General features: G+C 59.1%; 2 protein-coding genes across 7 annotated transcripts in view; both read right to left on the bottom strand.

Moving 5' to 3' along the window:
• Positions 1 to 619: 619 nt before the first annotated feature.
• On the bottom strand, positions 620 to 6,673 carry PABPN1L (PABPN1 like, cytoplasmic). The gene is made up of 8 exons (XM_056361116.1): positions 6,549 to 6,673; positions 5,566 to 5,737; positions 4,903 to 5,011; positions 4,365 to 4,429; positions 3,773 to 3,879; positions 3,571 to 3,658; positions 3,318 to 3,463; positions 620 to 2,511 (listed from the first exon to the last, which is right to left on the bottom strand). The coding sequence occupies exons 1-8, from the start codon at positions 6,671 to 6,673 to the stop codon at positions 2,472 to 2,474; spliced, it is 852 nt and encodes a 283-aa protein (XP_056217091.1). The 3' UTR covers positions 620 to 2,471.
• A 291-nt stretch (positions 6,674 to 6,964) lies between these two features.
• Positions 6,965 to 18,414, bottom strand: part of CBFA2T3 (CBFA2/RUNX1 partner transcriptional co-repressor 3) — a 31,683-nt gene continuing 20,233 nt past the window's right edge. For 2 of the 6 annotated variants that reach the window (XM_056360807.1, XM_056360811.1), the window contains exons 2-12: positions 18,262 to 18,408; positions 16,755 to 16,832; positions 15,490 to 15,731; positions 15,080 to 15,169; positions 13,347 to 13,528; positions 12,977 to 13,233; positions 12,768 to 12,853; positions 12,356 to 12,551; positions 12,138 to 12,206; positions 11,714 to 11,904; positions 6,965 to 10,976 (exon numbers count right to left, since the gene is read on the bottom strand). In XM_056360807.1, the coding sequence (XP_056216782.1) occupies positions 10,677 to 10,976; positions 11,714 to 11,904; positions 12,138 to 12,206; positions 12,356 to 12,551; positions 12,768 to 12,853; positions 12,977 to 13,233; positions 13,347 to 13,528; positions 15,080 to 15,169; positions 15,490 to 15,731; positions 16,755 to 16,832; positions 18,262 to 18,382 (1,812 nt within the window). In that variant the 5' untranslated portion in view covers positions 18,383 to 18,408 and the 3' untranslated portion in view covers positions 6,965 to 10,676. Of the gene's footprint in view, positions 10,977 to 11,713; positions 11,905 to 12,137; positions 12,207 to 12,355; positions 12,552 to 12,767; positions 12,855 to 12,976; positions 13,234 to 13,346; positions 13,529 to 15,079; positions 15,170 to 15,489; positions 15,732 to 16,754; positions 16,833 to 18,261; positions 18,409 to 18,414 lie in introns of all 6 variants that reach the window. The other 4 variants (XM_056360810.1, XM_056360812.1, XM_056360809.1 and 1 more) reach the window with 3 other exon arrangements.

Below are 18,414 nucleotides of genomic sequence, written 5' to 3'. Positions count from 1 at the left end.
GCTCTGGCAGACGGCAAACAGCTGGGCTCAGAGCACCACCTTCAACCCAGTCAAGCCCTGCACTGGTCTTGCCTTCCTGGGGAAGATCTTTGGATGACTCCCACACAACAGTATTTGCTGTTATCACTTTGCACCTCATTCAGGCAGGCCGGGCACACCAAGCAGTTATTTCTAGCCCAGGCCAGGGAGCACAGGTAGTGCAGCTGGGATAAATCCACACCAAGAGATTAAGACATTAGGATTGCACAGCTGCCTGGCTCATCCCAAACTAAACTCTATTAGCATCTCCTCCCCCTGCAGCTCCCCACTGTTCTACCAAATCAATAGCAGGTATTTATACAGAAAACACACAAACTAAACTAGAAAGGCATCCCCGCTTCATCACTTGTGCAGTACACTCGCCCTCTGCGAGGCCGCGCAGCTACAGCATGTTCAGCAGAGGTAATGCAGGCATAGGCACCAAACAGCTACTCAGTACTTTATACACCTCTACTCCACTTCTGCCCCACAGGCTGCAGTCTGTGCTTCAAGCACCCAATTGGTTAAAAATACATAAAACATAGCTAAAAATAAAAATAGCTGCACAGCTCCAAAGGATACAAGCCTGGAGAAAGCCAGGTCAGCGTAGAGCGTCAGCTCACAGCCAGCACCATCTCACTGCAGATGAAGTTCACACAGCAAGATCGTTTATTTTAAAAATAAGTGACATTTACAATACTTTCTCAAACAGAACTTAAATACATTTAATCAACAACAACCTGTCAAATAACGGGAGATGAAAGTGTTCAAGCCTCTCCCACCATCTAAACAAGGCACAGCTGTACACTGCTATTCCAAAACATTTTCATATAAAAAAATCTTCACTTTTTTTTCACTCCCAGAGACAGGAGCTTAGCATTTCCTCTTCCACAACACAGTCTAAACACCCCAAAGTATTTTTTATTAAAAATTAAGTCTCAAGAATTTAGAAAGCTACTAAATGGAAAGTTTAAAGCCCTAGAAAAAGCCAGTTTTGTAGTCTAGGCCTAAGGGTACCTCAGATCAAGGCCGGTCTCAGCAGCACAGACCACACTGGGCAAAGGGCAAAAATCAATGCAACATGAAAAGTTAAGTCCCCAAGCTTGAAAAAAAAATAATCTTGTGATCTTAAGGGGGCGGGGGGGCACAGAATTCAGTGGGATTTTTAGCCTGGCAATGCCCCCTGAGCTGTGAAAAGCTGCTTTAGGAGTCAGTTGCATCTGGGTTAGAGGAATCCTAACTAAGGATCCTGAAAGATTAGTGTGAGAATTATATAATAAAACCAATTTCAGTGCAGAACTTCACACAGTAACAGTCTGCTGGTGTTCACAGCCTACCTCTCTTAGCAGAGTTTTTCCTCTAAAAGCAGTTTCAGAGCTCACACAAACAACGATCAGCAGGAAGGGGAAGTGCCAGGCAGCGCTTGTTCCCTAGTACCCAGCTCCTGGGATGCACTTTGGTCCTGACCCTCTAATCTAGCTGGGCTTACACCATCCCCAAATGGGAATCCAGAGGAGGAAAGGTGATGGGAGTCAAGAAGACGGTTCAGACTAAATTTGGAGATGATTTTGAAATAGTGCTACTGCAAGAAAGAAAGTAAAATCTAAGTTGGCAGCACCCTTTGACCCTTGGAGCTTTAGAACACAAGCAGGAGCAGGGAAAAGAGGGTTGATGGCTTTTGTAATAAAAGAGTTTTGACACCCAGGTCTTGTTTAACCACCACAGAGAGGCTTCCAGAGAAACAGCAAGGGATGCTTCTTCCCTCCTGTAGTGGTCAGATGCACAACAGCAGCAGAGAGCTAAAAAACCAGATCCAAGCCAGATCATTAGGCTCCATCCTCTTCCTGAGAGGAAGGTCACTAATCCACAAGGCTGTTGAAGGAAAAGCTCCCCAACAGTCAGATCTAGAGCTGCAGCCCAAGACCTTCTCTGCTGATCTGGAGAAGAAAAAGAGTCTTTGGAAAGGCCTTTAGGATCTTTAAGAGCAAGAGAAAGCAGCATGCAGCTCCTGTAGAAACAGTTTGCAAAGGGTGCTTCATGGGTGGAGCAGGACAGGTCCGCCCCCGCAGCGAAGTGGAGAGCATTTTGACATCTAGAAGCCAAGCCAAACCCTCCGGTACAGCCCTTTGCTATGGGATGAGAATGAGACCTGGTGATCTGGGAGAGCTCTTCCCTTCGCATGGCCGGGGATGAGACTGTTCCTGATGAAAACTCAAACCGCTAAGCAAGGTGAAGGTGAGACCCTCCTGGGATTGCTGATGGGTGGAGTGGATCCAGTCTTCCCTCCCGTAGACTGGCACATGGCTGCCTCGCCAGTAATCCTTGCAGCCAGGCAGATGGCATTTTTAAAATTAATCTTTTTTTTTTGGCTTGGGTAGGCGTATTTTTAAGTCTCTCCAGTCCTGTCTCCCCATTTCAGTCCCATCGGCATCACCAGGGCAGTCCAGTCCTTTCTAGTACGGAAAATACCAAGGCAGCAGCCTTGCCCGACCCCTAAACGGGAACAAAAAGAGCATCCTAAAGCACAGGAACATCGCTCAGCTGAGATATCAGCTGTGCCAAAAAGCACAGCTACCTGCTCCATCACCCCTCCAAGAGCTGGGATTCACCCTCCTGCCCCAGCCAACCTAGACTGAACCCCCAAAGACAGGGAGCCCCAAAGCCAGGCTCTGGGACTGGTCAGGCTGAGAATGCAATGCCCACCCAACCACTCCCCAAATCCCTGCAGGGACACCAGCACATTTCCACGTGTTTCTTTCACTTCCAAAGCTCTTTCCCCGCTTCCTCGCCACCAGTGCCGAAGGGGCTGGGGCATCATTGAAGCTAATCCACAGCAAGCTCACAGATGCACGAGCAGCAGGAGGTGTGTGGAGAACAGCTCCAGGCCTGTGCTGGGGATGCGAGGGATGCCGGGACAGCAGTGTGGATGCAGCTGCCACACCATTGCTGGCTGCTCACTTCAGTTCTTCCCCCTCCCAGCTGTCCACAGCCCCCCCCCCCCCCCCCCAAGATGCCAGTGTCCCATCCAGGCCAGCCACCAGGCTCCTGCCAACCCTACAGACACCGGGGTGATGCTAACAGCACGTGATGCGCAGGAGACATTTCTAGCACTGGTCTCCAGGAGGATATTCCTGCCAGGGCCCTTTCTCCCTCCTCCTGCCCATGCCAGGGTGGGGGGTGCAAAGCCGAGAAGCTGAGCACAGCCAGAGTAAGGGGCAGGTATCATCATCCTGGGGACACTCTGCTCCACAGGGATCTTGATCCAAATATGCCAGACTCACCCCTGCCCAGCCACTCACCTGTACATCCTCCCTCGCACCCTTGGGTGCTGCCCTCTGTAGTAGCCTCCCTGTTGGGCCAGCCCTCCCCGGGCTTGGAAGCAGCCCCGGTAGCCCCCACGGTCGGTGGTACTGATGCCTGGCATGTTGGTCCTCTTGGGCAGCACCTGCAAGGCAGTGGGTGGCTCAGCCAGCACTGGGATTCAGCACAGTCCCACACACATGGGGCTGGGAAGGATGGGTGCAGCACCCCAGGGCCTCATCCAGCTCTTACCTTAATAATACGGCCTCTGAACACGCTCTCATCCAGCTCCACCGCAGCCCTCACAGAGCTCTTCTCTTCAAACTCGATGTAGGCGTACCTGCAAGGGACAGGGTGAGCAGAGCCCCAGGGACACCCCACTGCTCCTAAAGGCTGGGGAGCACAGGGCAGCACCCTTGAGACCCCAGCTCCGGCCCCTGCACACAGCACCGACCCTTTGGGATGCCCTGAGAACTTGTCGCAGAGGATGGTCACTCGGTTGATCTGCCCACAGCTGTTGAAGTGAGATTCCAGCTCTTCTGCTGTGCCCCCGTAATCCACCTGCAACGATAGCCCCGGCCCCTCCAGCCAGCACCCCCTGGCCTGTGGGTCTGCATTCACACACCATCACAGGAGGCAAAGGGCCTGGCTGACCCCACTCACACCTTGCCACCACAGCTTCACCACCTCCTGAGTTCAGGAGACCCTTCCAGCTGAATGCTCCAGCCTGGAAACCCAAATCTATGAGACTCCATGGACTCTAAAGCTGCCCCTGCTTTGAGAGAACAAGCAACACTGCACAACCTGCAGCTTCCAGAGGGGTATTTTGGGGAGCTGACACTTGCAACAGATCATCTGCAAGTGGCTAAGAATCACAGGCAGATGCTGAGCCACATTCCCAGTCTGGGCTAGGCAGAGAACAGTTCAGGATGGGACCAGCCAGCCTTTGGTGGGAGTGGATGGGCCCCCGCGCTAGGGATCTAGGACAGATGTCCAGCTGGACAAAGAGCAGCAAGAGAGGCTCTGCTCCAGGGTCTCCCACTTACGTTGCCCACGTAGATGGAACGCTGGTCAACCTCCATCTTTTCCTCAGTTGCCTTTAGGAAGGGACCTGCAGAGACAAGGGCTGCTTTACCATGCAGTTGCAGGAGCCCTCTGCCAGAGTGATGTCTGTGCATGCAGGTCTGCTACCAACGTTGCCACCACCAAGCTGACACACTGCGTAGCTCTTCAGATCCCACATCACATCTGGGCATACCCAAATCCCCACACTGCTCTCTCCTCCTCCATCCCCTAGCTCCCTTTCTCTTCACAGAACCCCCCCGCAGGGTGAATACTCTACTGGGGCTATTGGTGCTAAACTCAATTACTTAACTGAATTAAATTTAATCAATTTACTGCATCTTAGCCTGTACACTACCAGGGAAGCGGGTATATCCTGCATTAGCACCATTCCATGCCTGGGAGCCCCATCCCTCACCCACCTTATGTGTCCAGCCCCAGGCTGCTCCAGCTCCAGTTGCCACCCCCATGCCCCAGGAGTGTCCCTGGGGGGACACAGCAACACCCAGGGACTGCCCATACCTGCCTCTGCGCTCATGATGAAGCGGCTTTCAGCTTTCATCTGCAACTCCTTCAGCCTCTCATCCTCTTTCTCCATCTCCCGCACTCTGGCTTTGATGGCCTCCAGCTCCTGCAACCCAAACCAAGACCTGTGTCAGCAGCACACGAAGCTGGGATGCCCTGACCCCACTCCTCACCCTGGCCTGGGTCACTGCAGTGCTGCACAGCACACAGCTCCACCAGCAGCGCCCTCCCAGGCTGGGACAAGGGTGGGCTGGGTGCTGGGGACAACAGCCTGTCCCACAAACAGGGACTTCAGCTCCCAGCTTCACTAGGGAGAAAAACAAACAGGCAAATATTTCCTTTCACATGCTTGCTTGCACAGCGGCACGTGCTGCAGCAGAGGTGCCCCAGAAGCACCACAGCTGCCAGCAGGAACCAGAGATTTAAGCTGGTGACAAACACGAGCCATTTACTTTTGCTCAGCCAGGAAGACATCTCAGCAGCAAAAGCTAGGCAGCAGGAGAGCAACAACTCTACTTCCAGCTTCTCAGCTCATGGATTTTAACATCAGGTGCCCAAGATTATTCTTAATTTTTGGAAGCCTTGAAGAGAGGTGTAGAAGGTTTTCTGTTTCCTTGGAGAAACAGAGAAAACAGATTCCACATTCTGCCGGGCACTCACTGGGTCCTGCACAGCCAGCTCTTCCGCGCTGTCCCCCTCCAGGGGGGAGTCCGAGTCACCATCTGCAGCTTTCTGCAGAGCTGCCATCTCTGTCACGTCCCAGGACACCTCCACTGCTGCCAGAGATGGTGGGTCCTGCCAGCAGGTCTCTGAAGCATCCAGGAAAAGAGAACTGGGGAGGATCAGGGGAAAAAAGTCATTTAACAAACAAACAATCAGCCATTTAACATAGAACCTAAAGCAGAACAGCAACCAGGCAAAGGCTCTAAGGGTGCTCCCAGCAGAAGGATGAACAGGTGCCACTGCAGCCGTTTGCTCTCGATGCTGCAGGCAGGCTTGCAGCAAGAGCCCACAACTGCAGGAGCAAGGGCTACTGAAAGGTCTCCAGCTCATACTGAGCTGCTTGCTAACAATCCAGGGGGGCTGTAGAGGGGATCTGGAAGCAGCTTCCCTTGGGTGGAAAAAAAACCCCCAAGCACAAGCATCACAGCCTGCTAGCAGGGAAGTGGAAGAGGGGGCAAGACGTGCCCCAGCAGCAGGGCAGCCAGGCTGCACAGCAGGAGCAGCAGGGAGCCCTGCCTCACCGCTGCACCCCTCCACCCCGGGGCTCTTGGTTTGAGCCCACAGAGGGACAACCTCCTCCTCCCCACCCCCGCCCCACCCCCGCGAGTAAGCTGCTGACCCCGCTCCAGCCCCGGGAGCCTCTGCGCCTGTCCCCGGGCTGGGCCCTGTCCCCGGGCTGGGCCCTGTCCCCGGCCCACCTCGCCCGGTCCCCGGCCATGCTGCGCTGCCTCCGCGGAGCCGGCGGGACCAGCTGAGCGGCGGCGCCGCGTGCCGGTCTCCCCCCACCACGTGCGCGTTTCCCGCCGGCGCGCCGCTTTCAGACATCAGCGGCCAATCAAGGCAGGGCGCGGCGCCAGGCCCCGCCCTGTGCCTGCAGGGCGGGGGAGGCGGCCCTGACCAGCCGTGAGCCAGGGGGTTACAGGTTCGAGTCCCGGGGGCGGCAGCGGACACGCGTGTGCACCCGGGGAGCACACGCGTGGCCGCGCAGGGGCACGGCATTGCCCCCACCTGGGTTCGGGGACTCCCCCCGGCCCTCCTTGTCCATCGACCCCCATGGTGGTGCTGGGGACCGCAGCCAGCTCTGGCATAGGGGCAGCAGCATCTGCAGCAGGGAGGGAAGATCCCGTTGGGTTCCCTGGGGACAACCCTGAGTCCCCCCCCGCTGTGGACACCACTCCTCAGAGCCAGACGCGGTGCAACCACTGACCCCGGGGCTATAATGACTCCACAGCCCCCCCGGATTATAATGCCCCCCACTAGGCTGCGGGGTGCAGGGTGCTGCCTGGAGAGGGGCATGAGGGCACCCAGCACAAGCCCAGACTATGGAGTCACCGGCTGATATTAAATTGTCTTTATTACACAGATACAGAGTTAAGAACAGACATAACCTGAATCATAAAGTTTACATCTTTCACAGGTCAAACATACAGTACACTTAGAGAAAGCGGGGAACAGCAAGGGGGGGGACAGCATGCCGAAGGAAAGTCCTACCACCTCGTCTCTCTGGGCTGGCCCCCAAAACCCACGTGGTGGGGCAGGACAGGCTGCCGCTGTGCCTGCCTGCTCCTGGCTGGGAGTGCTGGTTTCCAGCCCCCCAGGGACCCCGGTACTCCAGTATCCCTGTCCCCAGGGCTGGCAGGGTGACGTGGGCAGGGCTCAGCCCTGCACCCCAGGACCAGGGAACTGGTGCTGCCCACGCAGCCGTGACCGATAGGGGCCAGCGGCACAACACCTTGTTCCCAGGGCCATGGTGTTTGGTGGCATCAGAGGAGCCCCAGGAGCTGCCACCATGGCTGGGACACTTCAGCACAGTCCCTGGGACCTGGGAACAAGACGGTGTCTTGTCCCTGACCTCAAACCCACGGGAATCCAGAGAGGCACCCTGAGGAGAAGGGGGACGTGGAGGAGGAGGGTGAGGAGAGGCTGTGGGGGGGTTGTGGGGGACTCCGGCAGTGATGGAGCAAAGCCCAGGCAGGTGAGGGACCCCTGCTCCAGGGCGTCCAGCCTCGCCAGGGATGTGGCACTTTGGTTTCAGCTGGGAATTTGGGTTGGGAATGTGAGTAAGGAGTTGGAGAGTCCCTCGCCTGCTGGGGATGGGGCTCCAGTGCCACACTCAGTGCCAGAAAAGAGCCACATCTCTCTTGCCAATTCTTCCAGCCTGGTGCCACACTCAGCACCCAGCACCCAGAGCCCTAGCTCTGCTTGCACTGGGACCTTGGGCAGGCTGTCCCCACACCGCCAACACCGTCCCCCAGCCCCAGCTGCGATGGCAGGGAGGAGACCCAAGAAGGGGAGCTGTGGGTGGCCACAGGGACCCAGTCTGGCAGAGGACCATGCCCGGTCACCCTGGCACCCTGTGTCCCCAAGCTGCCCCACAGCCTCCAGGGTGTTCCTAACCGCCAGCCAGGCTGTGCCGGCACCACACGGCTCATCCGTCTGCCACCTCCCAGATGCCACAAAGCCACCAAAGGATGTGACGCAGGCATGGCACAGGGCATGTGTCCCCTGGCCCCCCCGCATGTCCCAACACCATTTTGGAGCAAAACCCCGTGGAAGCACCCAGCCACCACAGCTTTCTCCACGTCCGCATCACTCCAGCCCCGCGGCCACACCGCCGCTGCCGTCCTCCCCACATCACTAATTTTTTGGGAAATATTACACTTTAAAGCTGTCGTTCTGGTTTGGACGTCTGCTAGCGCCGTGCCGCCTGTCCCCTCCCTCCCTCGGCTTTTGGTTTCAATGCAAGGTTCTGTAGGGTATTTTTATTATTAAAAAAAAAAAGCAAGAAGAAAATAATAATGAAAAAAAAAAAAAAAAGCAAAGCAGAAGGGAGTGGATGCAAGAGCAGTCTCTGTAGAAATGCTCTCGTCCGCGGTTTCCCGGCGAGGCGGAGGTAGAGGCAGAGCCCCGGCGTGGAGCAGGGCTGGGGGCACGTGGGGACACGCAGGGACACGCATGGTGGGAAGGGCAGGGACAGGATGGACACCTGGGAGAGCAGGCGGCCCCGCAGCAGGTGCATCTGCAATACTCTTATATATTACCTCTTCTCAGGAAACGTAAGAAAAATAGACAATATTACATATGTCACACCATAAATAAAGTGAGCAGTCACTCCAGGGGCACCTGGCAAAGCTCCCAGCCTCAGGATGCACAGAACCCCCCCGGGAGGATGCACCAAGGTCTCAGGGTGCACAGAACCCTTCTCCAGGGATGCACCGAGGTCTCGGGGTGCTCAGAAACATCCCGGGGGATGCACCAAGGTCTCAGTTTGCACAAACCCACCCCTGGGGGAATGCATCAAGATCTTGGGGTGCACAGAAACCTACAGCAGGGCTTGGTGCTGGTGGCACAGGGCCAGTAATGTCACCTAGGGGTGCCCCATGCCCCAAGCCCTGCTGCAGCGCGGCACGGCACAGCATGGCACAGCCTATGCAGGAGGCAGCCGTGAAGGCAGCACCAGCAGCCGGGCCCCTGGGTGACTGGCAACAAAACCGACCCAGCCCCAAGCCCTTCCCTCCTCTTCCTCCCCTACAGAAAACACACAGGATGGTTTTTGCAAATGCGGAAAAAACTACAGCTCCTATCGAGCACACGACTTCTGTTTGCCTCTGGCCAGCCTCGCTCCCCCATGCCACAGCCTCCAGCAGGTTCTCATCATCTTTTATTTGGCAAATGTCTCTTATTATTATCACTATTATTATTATTATTTTTTTGGACCTCTGCAAAACACTATTTACATTCACATTAGCGTACAGCACTCCTGCCCCACATGGGGCTTCCCTCCTCTCGGAGCCGGGGGACTTTCCGTATTGCACTCCCGTCCTCTGCGCTTTGTACAATGATGCAAGAAATACAAAATAATCAACATTGTCCTTGGCTGCCTCCTCGGCCAGGAAGGAGGTTGCACTCACTTTCCTTTCCTTTCCTTTTTCCTCTTAAAAAATCCTTGCAAAATAAATCCGACGTGGGGTGTGGGAGCAGCCTGGCAGCGGGGGGCTGGGGGGTCCGGCCACAGGCAGCCCCCGACGGCTTCGGGAAGGGAGAAAACCAAAAATCAGTCTTTTCATCTCTTTTTTTATTCTTTTTCCAGGGCAGCAGCGGGCAGAGGTAGAGATGTGCCGGCTCCAGCTGCGCCCACCCGGGCGGTTCCCAGCCACCATCTCCCCCTCCCACATTGCAGGGGCTTGCTTTTAAAAAAAACACCCTTTTTTTGCTTTATTTTAATAGAAACTCTTTAAAGCCCCAGGGGCACGTCCATCCATCCTTGTGGGGAGGGGAAGGAAGCGACAACAGAACGAAACGAACTTTGGCAGTGGAGAGATGTTTGGATCTTCCTTGGTTTTGGATTTCCTTTGGAGCAGAGGTGAGTCTGGTCTGTTCTTGGCTAGCTAGCAAGGTAGTTACAGGTGAGCGTCCGTCACGCGGCTTGACTTGGCGTCGTCTGGTTTTTGGATTTTTCTTTTTTTTTTTTACTTTTTTTTTCCTTTTTTACAATTTCTTACTTAAAGCCAAAGAGTCCGACGTTTTCTTTTTTATTTTCTTTATTTTTTTTTTTACAAAAAAAAAAAAAAAAGAAAAAAAAGGAAGAGAGAGACGAAGAAAAGAAGTTTCTTTCCTCCTGCAATCGAGCCCCTCGGCAGCGCCGATGTGGGCCGGGGCCAGGCTGGCCTCTCCCCACGTCACTGCATGGTGAGGCTGCAGCCAAATCCCTCATCCGGAAAGAAAAATGAGGAAAACAAAAACCCCAAAAAACCCAACAAAAAAACCACCCGAACCACAATCCCCCAACCGACAGAAAACCAACCAAAAAAAAGCCAAAACAAAGACTGAAGAGAGAACAGAGAAGACCGGTATTTGCCTTAACTCCACTTAAAGCCCAGTTTGAGGATCTGTGAGGATTATTTGTGAGAGCTAGAGAGGTCGTTTCGGAGGTCACACGAGTCAGGTAGCTGAGGAAATTGCATCGAGTGCAGTCCATGTCTTTTGGAGAGTGGTGGTAGCAGCGGCGGCAGCGGCGGCAGCAGCAGCAGCAGCAGTCCGAGGGTGGCTCAGCGGGACGTGCTCTCCAGCGGTGCCGGGGTAGCTGGCGTGCCGGCGCGGGAAGCGGCCACCGAGCCCGTCTCGCTGGGGCTGCTGGCGATGGTGGCCACCCCATCGGGCTGCCCCGGCCCTGGCGGCAGCCCCACGCCGGCAGCAGGGGCGCTGGGGGCTGGCAGCCCTTGCAGAGTCTGCCCGCAGACGTGGTGGTGCTTCTCCCAATCCTTGTGCTGGCAGAAGGAGCCGCAGTAGCGGGCAGTGTTGCAGCCACTGCAGGTCTCGCTCGCTTTGCGCCCGCAGTTCCAGCAGCTCTGTGGGGATGTGAAGCCAAACCTCAGCCCCAGCTTGTGCACCCCCATCTCGGACCAGGCACTCTCATGCCCAGATCGTGCACCCCTATCCTGGACCACGCATCCCCATCCCAGATGGTGCTCCCCCACCCTGAACCATGCTCCCCCATCCTGGAGCATACATCCCTATCCTGGACCATGCACCCCATCATGGACCATGCACTCACATCCCAGACCATGCACATAATCCTGGACTGTGCATCCCCACCCTGGACCATGCACTTCCCTCCCAGACTGTGTCCCTCCATCCTGGACCATGCACTCCATCCCTGACTATGCTCCTCCATCCTGGACCATACTCCTCCATCCTGGACCATGCACATCACTCTGGACCGTGCATCCTCACCCTCAACCATGCACCCCATCCCTGACTGTCCCTCCATCCTGGACCACACACTCCATCCTTGACTATACTCCATCCTGGACCATGCATCCCCATCCCAGACCATGTACATCTTCCTGGATTGTGCATCCCCATCCTGGACTGCACACTCCATCCCCAGCTTGGTGCAAGAAATCTCTTCTTCCCAACCCGTGGTGTGGCCGCAGCCCCTGCTGGTATCCATGCTTGCATGCACAGATGCTGCAAACTTGATTGCAAAAGGAGCAGGTCCCAAACACCCGTGCTGTCACCAACCCTGCCCCACCCCACCGCCGCCCCCCCCCACCCCCCTCGGCTTGATCCTGCCGGCCCCCACCTCGCTTGAGTCCTCCTGCTGATTGATGACAGTCAGGGCATCCTCCGAAGCCTGGCGCTTGGCCTCAGCCAGGGCTCGCTCCATCTTGGCTCGCTCTGTCGTGATCAGCTCGTGGGCTTTCCGCTCGGCGTCCGACACGGCCTTCTGCAGCTCGGACATAGCCTGACGCTTCACCTCGTTCACAGCTTCTTCTGGAAGGAAGGCAGCTGAGCATGGCACAGGGTGTCCCAGCACCCCAGCCCCGGTTGCGTGCATCCCCCGCTGCAGCAGCACCCTGGGAGGGCTGCGAGCATCCTCCCCCTGCTGCAAGCACACCCTGAGCCCCTCCAGTGCCACAGGGACCCCGACGCGGTACGGGGAGGGCAGGGGCAGAGACCCTGCCAGCTCAGACACTGATGGGTGCTGGTGTCTGCCCCACACTCACCAGCCTTCCTCCAGATCTCCTCTGGCATGTACCCGGAGAGAGGCCGCGGCGCGAACTCCCGGTGAGTGTCTGCGAAGGAGAGGGGGTGACGCCGTTAGGAGATGCGATCCTCTTCAAACCCACCCGCCGGCAGCACTGGACCCCCGGGGGAACAGCACGGGCACCCTGGAGAGGGGCGCAGCCCCCTGAATGCACCCCGCAGCCCCGGGGCTCAATACCTAACTGGGGTGCCTCGGAGGCGGAGGAGCTGTTGTGGGGGCGGGCAGAGGGGGGGCTGCCTTTCTTCATGTCCTCGGCGTCACTGTAGCGCCGGATCCAGTGGTTGAGCTCCTCGCGGTCGGCCTCCTGGCACCGCCGCAGTACCGTCAGCGACCGGCGTGTCTTCTCCACCATGTCCATGATGCAGTTCAGCAGCTGCGGGGGGGCAACAAGTCAGGGGGGGAGGGTCTCTGCTGCAAGCAGCTGGGGGGCTGCAGTGCCTGGTGCTGTGGTGGGGATTTGGGCTATGCCAGGCTGTGCCAGGGCTGGTGTACCACTTTGGCTAGGGGGAGCAGAGGATGCTTGGGAGAAACGCCCTTGGGGGACACGGTGGGGATGGAGAGCAAAGGCTGGAGGAGGGTTACAACGTACGTTGTTGAGGTGTTTCCACTCCTCTGCCCACTCCCGGTCGGTGAGACGGTGGTCGATCACCTCCTCCTGCCGCGTCCCGTGCACCGCTGCAAGGCAAGCGCAGGGCAGGGGTCAGCCCCCCACAGCGCCCCTCTCTCTGCACGGGAGGGGCACCCCAATCCCCTGCCCACCCCCCCGAACCCTGGCACACCAGGGATGCCACCACTCACCGGCAGGCCGCTGGCGCTCACGGAGCTCCCGGGGGTCGGGGTGACGGTAGGTGTCACGGTAGTGGTGCGCCATGGCCATGTCCTCCAGGCGGTAGTGCTGGGGCAGGGGGGGAGCGGCGGGGGGGTGCCCCAGCCCGTTGGGTGGGTGGCTCAGCCCGTTGCTGGGGCTGTAGCGCTGCGCCGGGCTCATGGTGCACGGCCGCTTGCTGAGGTGCTCAGGGTGCAGAGGGTCTCGGTCCAAACCGTTCTCTTTGGTCCTGGGTGGAGGAGAGGAGGTTGGTCCCCACTGGACACTGGTGCCCGCTGCCCCAGTGGGGATGACAGGGATGCATCCCTGAAAAAATACCCTGCGCATCCCCCCGGCTTGCACCTGTCTGGCGTCCTCCTCTTGCCGCTCTCGCCCACCTCCAGAAGCAGCTCGGAGGAGTCGATGGGAGAGGAGGCGTTGGCGTCCAGCAGCAGTTGCTCGTGCTGGGCCAGGTACTGGGCCGGGGTCTGCTTGGCCATGCGGGCACAGTGCAGCAGCTCCCGCTGCAGCAGTGGCAGGTTGGCCTGAGAGGGGAAGGAGAGTCCAGTCTGCAGCCCTGCAGACCCCCCCAGCCCAGCACCCAGTGGCTCAGAGCACCCTGCAAAGCCCAGCACCCAAGCACAGCCCCCCCAGCATTGTCCCCAGCCAACTGTGAGCAGGAGGTGCCTTTGGGCACCCTTCCCTTTGGGGTCCTGCTCATCTTCCCCAGGGGGACATCCTTGGGACCCCACTCATTGCAGCGTGCCCAGGTCAGCTGGGCTGCCGGGGGGGACACATGTGGCCCCCCACAGGGTTCAGCCATGTGCTGGCACGGGCACAGATTCAACTGAGCCCCCCGTGCATCCTGGCAGAGGCTGCAGAGCATCATACCCCAGCCAGGTCAGCCACATGTGCCACCCTGTCCCCAGGGCTCTCACCCTGGGGACCTGATGCCCCGGCCCGGGGAGCCCCCAGCCCATCTGCCACCCACAAGGCACAAGGACCGGTTGCAAACTCCCCAGGCACCCACCTGCTGCATCTGCCCTGGCACCGCAGCCCTAGGAGCATGCAGAGCAGCAAGAATTAAGCAGCAGAGACCCCTTTCTGCCCAGGCGCTCTGGCTGCCAGCTCTGGGTTTCTCTTTAGGCAGCTGATCCGCAGCCAGACTCCCATCTGTCGGACACGTTAGCGCCGAAGCCGGAGATGCGTGCTGCAGTGAGCAGAGCTGGACCCTCCCCTTCCCCAGCCAGGGACCAACCCCACAAAAACAAGCAAGCCCCCAAGTCTGGGAAGCATGCCGAGCCCGGCTGGTTGCAGTTAGGATAATGAGAAACATCTGGAGCCCACGGTGGGAACAGCTGGGAGCGGGGTGCCAGGGCGGCCGGCTGGGCCGCCGCGCGCTTGGCCGTGGGACAGCAGGGATGGCTCCCAGCCCGCCCCAATCCACAGGGCCACCAGCACCTGGGGATGCACCATCCCGCTGCTCCTGCAGACCCCAAACCCAAGCAGGAGGGCATGGGGGCTCTGCTGTCCCTCCCGGCTCAGCCTGGCCATGTTTTGTCTCTGCCATCCCCTGCCAGGAGCAAACCTCTCTGGCAGCTTTGCAGGCAGATTCCTGTGGCGAGCACGGACCTCTGCTCCAGGAGGCTGGGGATGCAGAGAAAAGGGGCTTTTTTTGCACTTTTTCGTTATTCCTCTCCTAACGAGGGACAGGCGACACTGGGCTTCAACATCTGCCGGCAGTGCTGGTGCTGCCAGGCGTGCCAGCAGCCGGCAAATCCCTCCAGAGCGGGGTGACAGTGCAGAGTCAGAGCGAAATTAAAAGGCAAATAAAAAAAGGGGGATTTTTAATGAATTGCAAATGGTTACCAGCTGGGCTGAACTCTTTGCTTTATTGCAAACAGCCCCGGCCTCATGTGACTCTACACGTGCAAGGAGCTGGGTGTGCCGGGGACACACACGCGTGCTTGGGGAGACATGGGCAGCCCCACAGGCAGCTGCCAGCCCCAGCCCCAAAGCCACCCCCTGATCCCCCTTTGCTGGCAACGCTGATGCTAACGCCAACATCCCCGCAGCGCCCGCGCTGGGACACCCACCTTGAGGAAGGGGATGACGAAGGGTCGCAGCGGGAAGTTGGTGGCCTCCTGGAGCTTGGCGTGAAACTCCTCAATGGTGAGCGTAGAGTTCTGCAGGGACAGCCCAGGCTCAGCACTGCCAGCTGAGCCGTGGAGCAGCCCCCCGCCTGCCCTGCATGCCCAAGGGGATGCTTTATTACTTCTCCCCCATCTAGGCTCCTCTGCCATGCTCGAGGGAAAACCATGCTCAAGGCTTTGCTGGCGACGCCTGCAGCCAAGACCCAACCCTGCACCATGCTGTGCAGATCCCAGGAGACACTGGAAAATCAGCTCCCATTTTTCCAGCAGCATCTCCACCCCAAGAGGACAGTGCAGGATCCCCGGATGGTGCATCACTCCCCCAGCCCAATGCCTGCACCTGGCACACGTACCACAAGCCCCAGGACGAGGGTGCGCACCCGCTCCCCGATCTCGGGAGAGATGTCATTGCCAAACTGCTGCAGCGTGGTGAGGAAGCGCTTGAGCTTGGAGAGCTGGCGGGCTCCACAGGCCGGTGGGAGCTGGTGGGTGGAGAGGGAGGCAGTGGAGGAGGTGGCTGGCCCGTTGCTGAACCCATTGGGGGTGGACGGGGCCCCATTGATGGCAGTTGGTGAGTGGCTGCTCCCGTTCATCACTGCAGGGAGAGAAGGGATGGGAGGTCAGAGCGGGCGGCTGTGCCCTGGCACTGTGGGGACAAGGCTGGGATGTGGGGACCGGAGCATCCTGGTGGGTACTGCAGGGCTGGCATCCCCCAGGAGGCTTCAGGATACTGCTGCATCTCTGGGGCCACACCCTGGACTGGTCCCCGGTGCTGTGAGGGGCTGTAGGGAGGGATGGGATGCAGTGCATGCCCCAGCGCAGCGAGGGCCTGATCCTGCTCCCCAGTGCTCAAGGTAGCCAAGATACGGGACTCCATCCTGCCCCTCTGGGAGCTGCTCAGCACCCCCCAGGGAGAAGCCACGAGCCATTTCCCATGGAGCTCAGCCTGGCCTGCAGCACGCTGGCACCTCAGGCCCCGCTGCCCAGGCGGGGGGGACAGGAGCTGCCTGGAACACCCCATGCCAGGGGACCCAAGGCGGGGACACCTGGTGGTGCCAACGGGTGGCACAGCAGGCCCCTCGCTCCTGCGCCAGCCCTCTGTGCAGAGCATGCGAGTGCAGGGACCTTTCGGCAGCCAGCACGGGCACGGCACGCATCACCCCATCTCCCGACCGCACGCTGCTCCACGGCACCCGGGCATGCACCGCGCCTCTCCCCGCGGCGCACCGGGCACCCGGCTCCTGGGATCGCACTAACCTTGCGGTGCCTGTGCCGCCTTGCCTGCCCTGCCTGCCTGGGCAGGCTCCCGCTCGCTCTACGGCTGGGCAGTATCAGCCGCCCGCTAAAGAGGTGCCGAAAATAACCCAGCAGCCACAACTGCTTTTATTCCCGCGACAGGTGTGTTACTAAGTTAGACGCCACACATGTCCCTCAGCCGGGGCCGGGGTTCACATGCCCGTGACCTGCTGGGGCAGGGCGAGGGGCTGGCACGGGGGAGCACACCCTGCCCAAGCTCCCCCCCGGCGGTACCGTGCCCCCCGCCGGACCCTGTGCCTGCTGGGGGGGCTGTGGCTGCGGCTCGGGTCTCTCATGAGAGCGGATGCTTCATTTTACTTACAAAGACAGACCATCGACCATTTCAAGCAACCATGAAAACGGCCGCGAGGCAGAAACGTCGGAGGGCCAGCGTCTCGATCTGCAAGCAAAATAAAACACGCTATGATGAGAGAGCAGAGGGGGCAGCTCTCAGCCGGGGGTCCCTGCAGGAAACACTCCTTGACGGTGGGCACGGTGGGGGCACGTGTGCCACGGGCAAAGTTGCCTGCACCCAGGTGTGCTGGGGATGGAGCCAGGTCCCTGCATCCCACTGCAGCCAGATGGAGAGATCAGGGGCTGCTCGGCTGCCTAACGCGCTCCCCACGTTTTGGGGCCACCCCTGCACAGCCCCGGCACAGGGGGAGCTTCACGACACTTCCCCGAGAACAAAACCAACCAAAACACCGTTGTGCTCAGGGCCGAGCCGCAGCAGAGGGGCTGCCTGCACCCCCAGCCCCGTGTCCTGCACCGAGCTGAACCCAGGATGCCACATCTGCCGCAGGGTTCGGATTAGAAAACAGAACCCCTAACGCGCAGCCCTGCACGAGCTGCTTTCTGCTTCGAGAGCACCTGGCCAGGAGGGTGGCAGGGCTGCCGCAGGGAGCGCCGCTGCTGGGGGGCTGTTTCAGAGGTGTTTTCTTCCCTGCTGGGGCTTCTAAGCAAGACGCAGCTCCGAGCAGAATCCTTGCACGCACATGTGCCTGACTGGGATACATCTCGGCGGAGCTGGAGCCACCGCTCACAATGGCCGCTGCCACTCCTGCTGGGGAGACCAGCCTTGGCCCCTGCCCCGCGTGTGCCTTGCCTGGCCATGTGCCACGTCGGTGACACCAGCACAGGGACCGATACCTGGTGCAAGCCCTGCAGGTGTGGAGTGAGCCCATGTGCCACTGGTGCAGCCAGCATGTTGGGGCTCCCCCAGTTCAGTGATGCTACAGAGGCTGAGGACTCAGACCTCGAGTCCCCACCGAGTCCTCTGATGCCATCAGCACCATGGCCTGGGCTGGGGAAGGAGGTCCCTGCCACAGCAGCTGGCTGTGACACCGCCCTGCCACAGCTGCATGCCACACGCATGGGCAGCTGGGTCCCCACATGCCCAAGACCTGCAACGGGGCCAGCTCTGACTCGCGGGGACTCCCCCAGCCCACAGCATCCTCCAGTCGCCTTGCTGCGGGTGAGAGCACCTGGGGCCACGCACTGCTCTGTGCCACTGTTCAGTGACCGTGTGGCAGGAGACCAGGATGTCCCCATCCCCAAGCACCTTGCAGGGCACTGCTGGTGACGGGCAGTGCCATGGTGCTGCCTGCAGCCACATGCATGAGCTGGGGCTTTGGGATGTGCAGCCCAAAGACCTTCTCCAGCGCAAGGCTGGGTAATGGCACCCCACAGCACAGCCAGCACCGAGCACCGTGCCAGGGTCTGAGGACGCTGCTGGTCCCGGGTGCAGCGTGTGACCTGGAGGCGAACGGAGCTGGGCAGCCTCCCTGCCTGGCATCCCTTCCCCATCCCCATCCCTGCCCAGTACTCACTGGTGTTTGCTGTGAAGGAGGGATGGCGTGTGGCTCCCTGGGTGACAGCTGGCGGCGGCGGAGGCATGCTGGGCGGCGTGGACCTGGACTGTGTCTTCACGTCGGCTGGCGAGTCGGGCATGGTGGCGGCCCACGTCTCCGCGTTATCTGCAG

The sequence above is a fragment of the Falco biarmicus genome, chromosome 15 (genome assembly GCF_023638135.1).
Source record: "Falco biarmicus isolate bFalBia1 chromosome 15, bFalBia1.pri, whole genome shotgun sequence".
NCBI lineage: Eukaryota > Metazoa > Chordata > Aves > Falconiformes > Falconidae > Falco > Falco biarmicus.
Note: the sequence above shows the minus strand (reverse complement) of the source record. Positions and strands in the feature narration are given on the sequence as shown.

What these genes read in the sequence shown, in the direction of transcription:
- PABPN1L (XM_056361116.1), bottom strand. Translation starts at nt 6,673, where the DNA reads ATGGACAAGGAGGGCCGGGGGGAGTCCCCGAACCCAGGTGGGGGCAAT. An exon ending in AGCTGGCTGTGCAGGACCCA is followed by an intron (nt 5,012 to 5,565) that starts GTGAGTGCCCGG and finishes TTTGGGTTGCAG; the next exon opens with GAGCTGGAGGCCATCAAAGC. An exon ending in GTGCGAGGGAGGATGTACAG is followed by an intron (nt 2,512 to 3,317) that starts GTGAGTGGCTGG and finishes GTTCCCGTTTAG; the next exon opens with GGGTCGGGCAAGGCTGCTGC.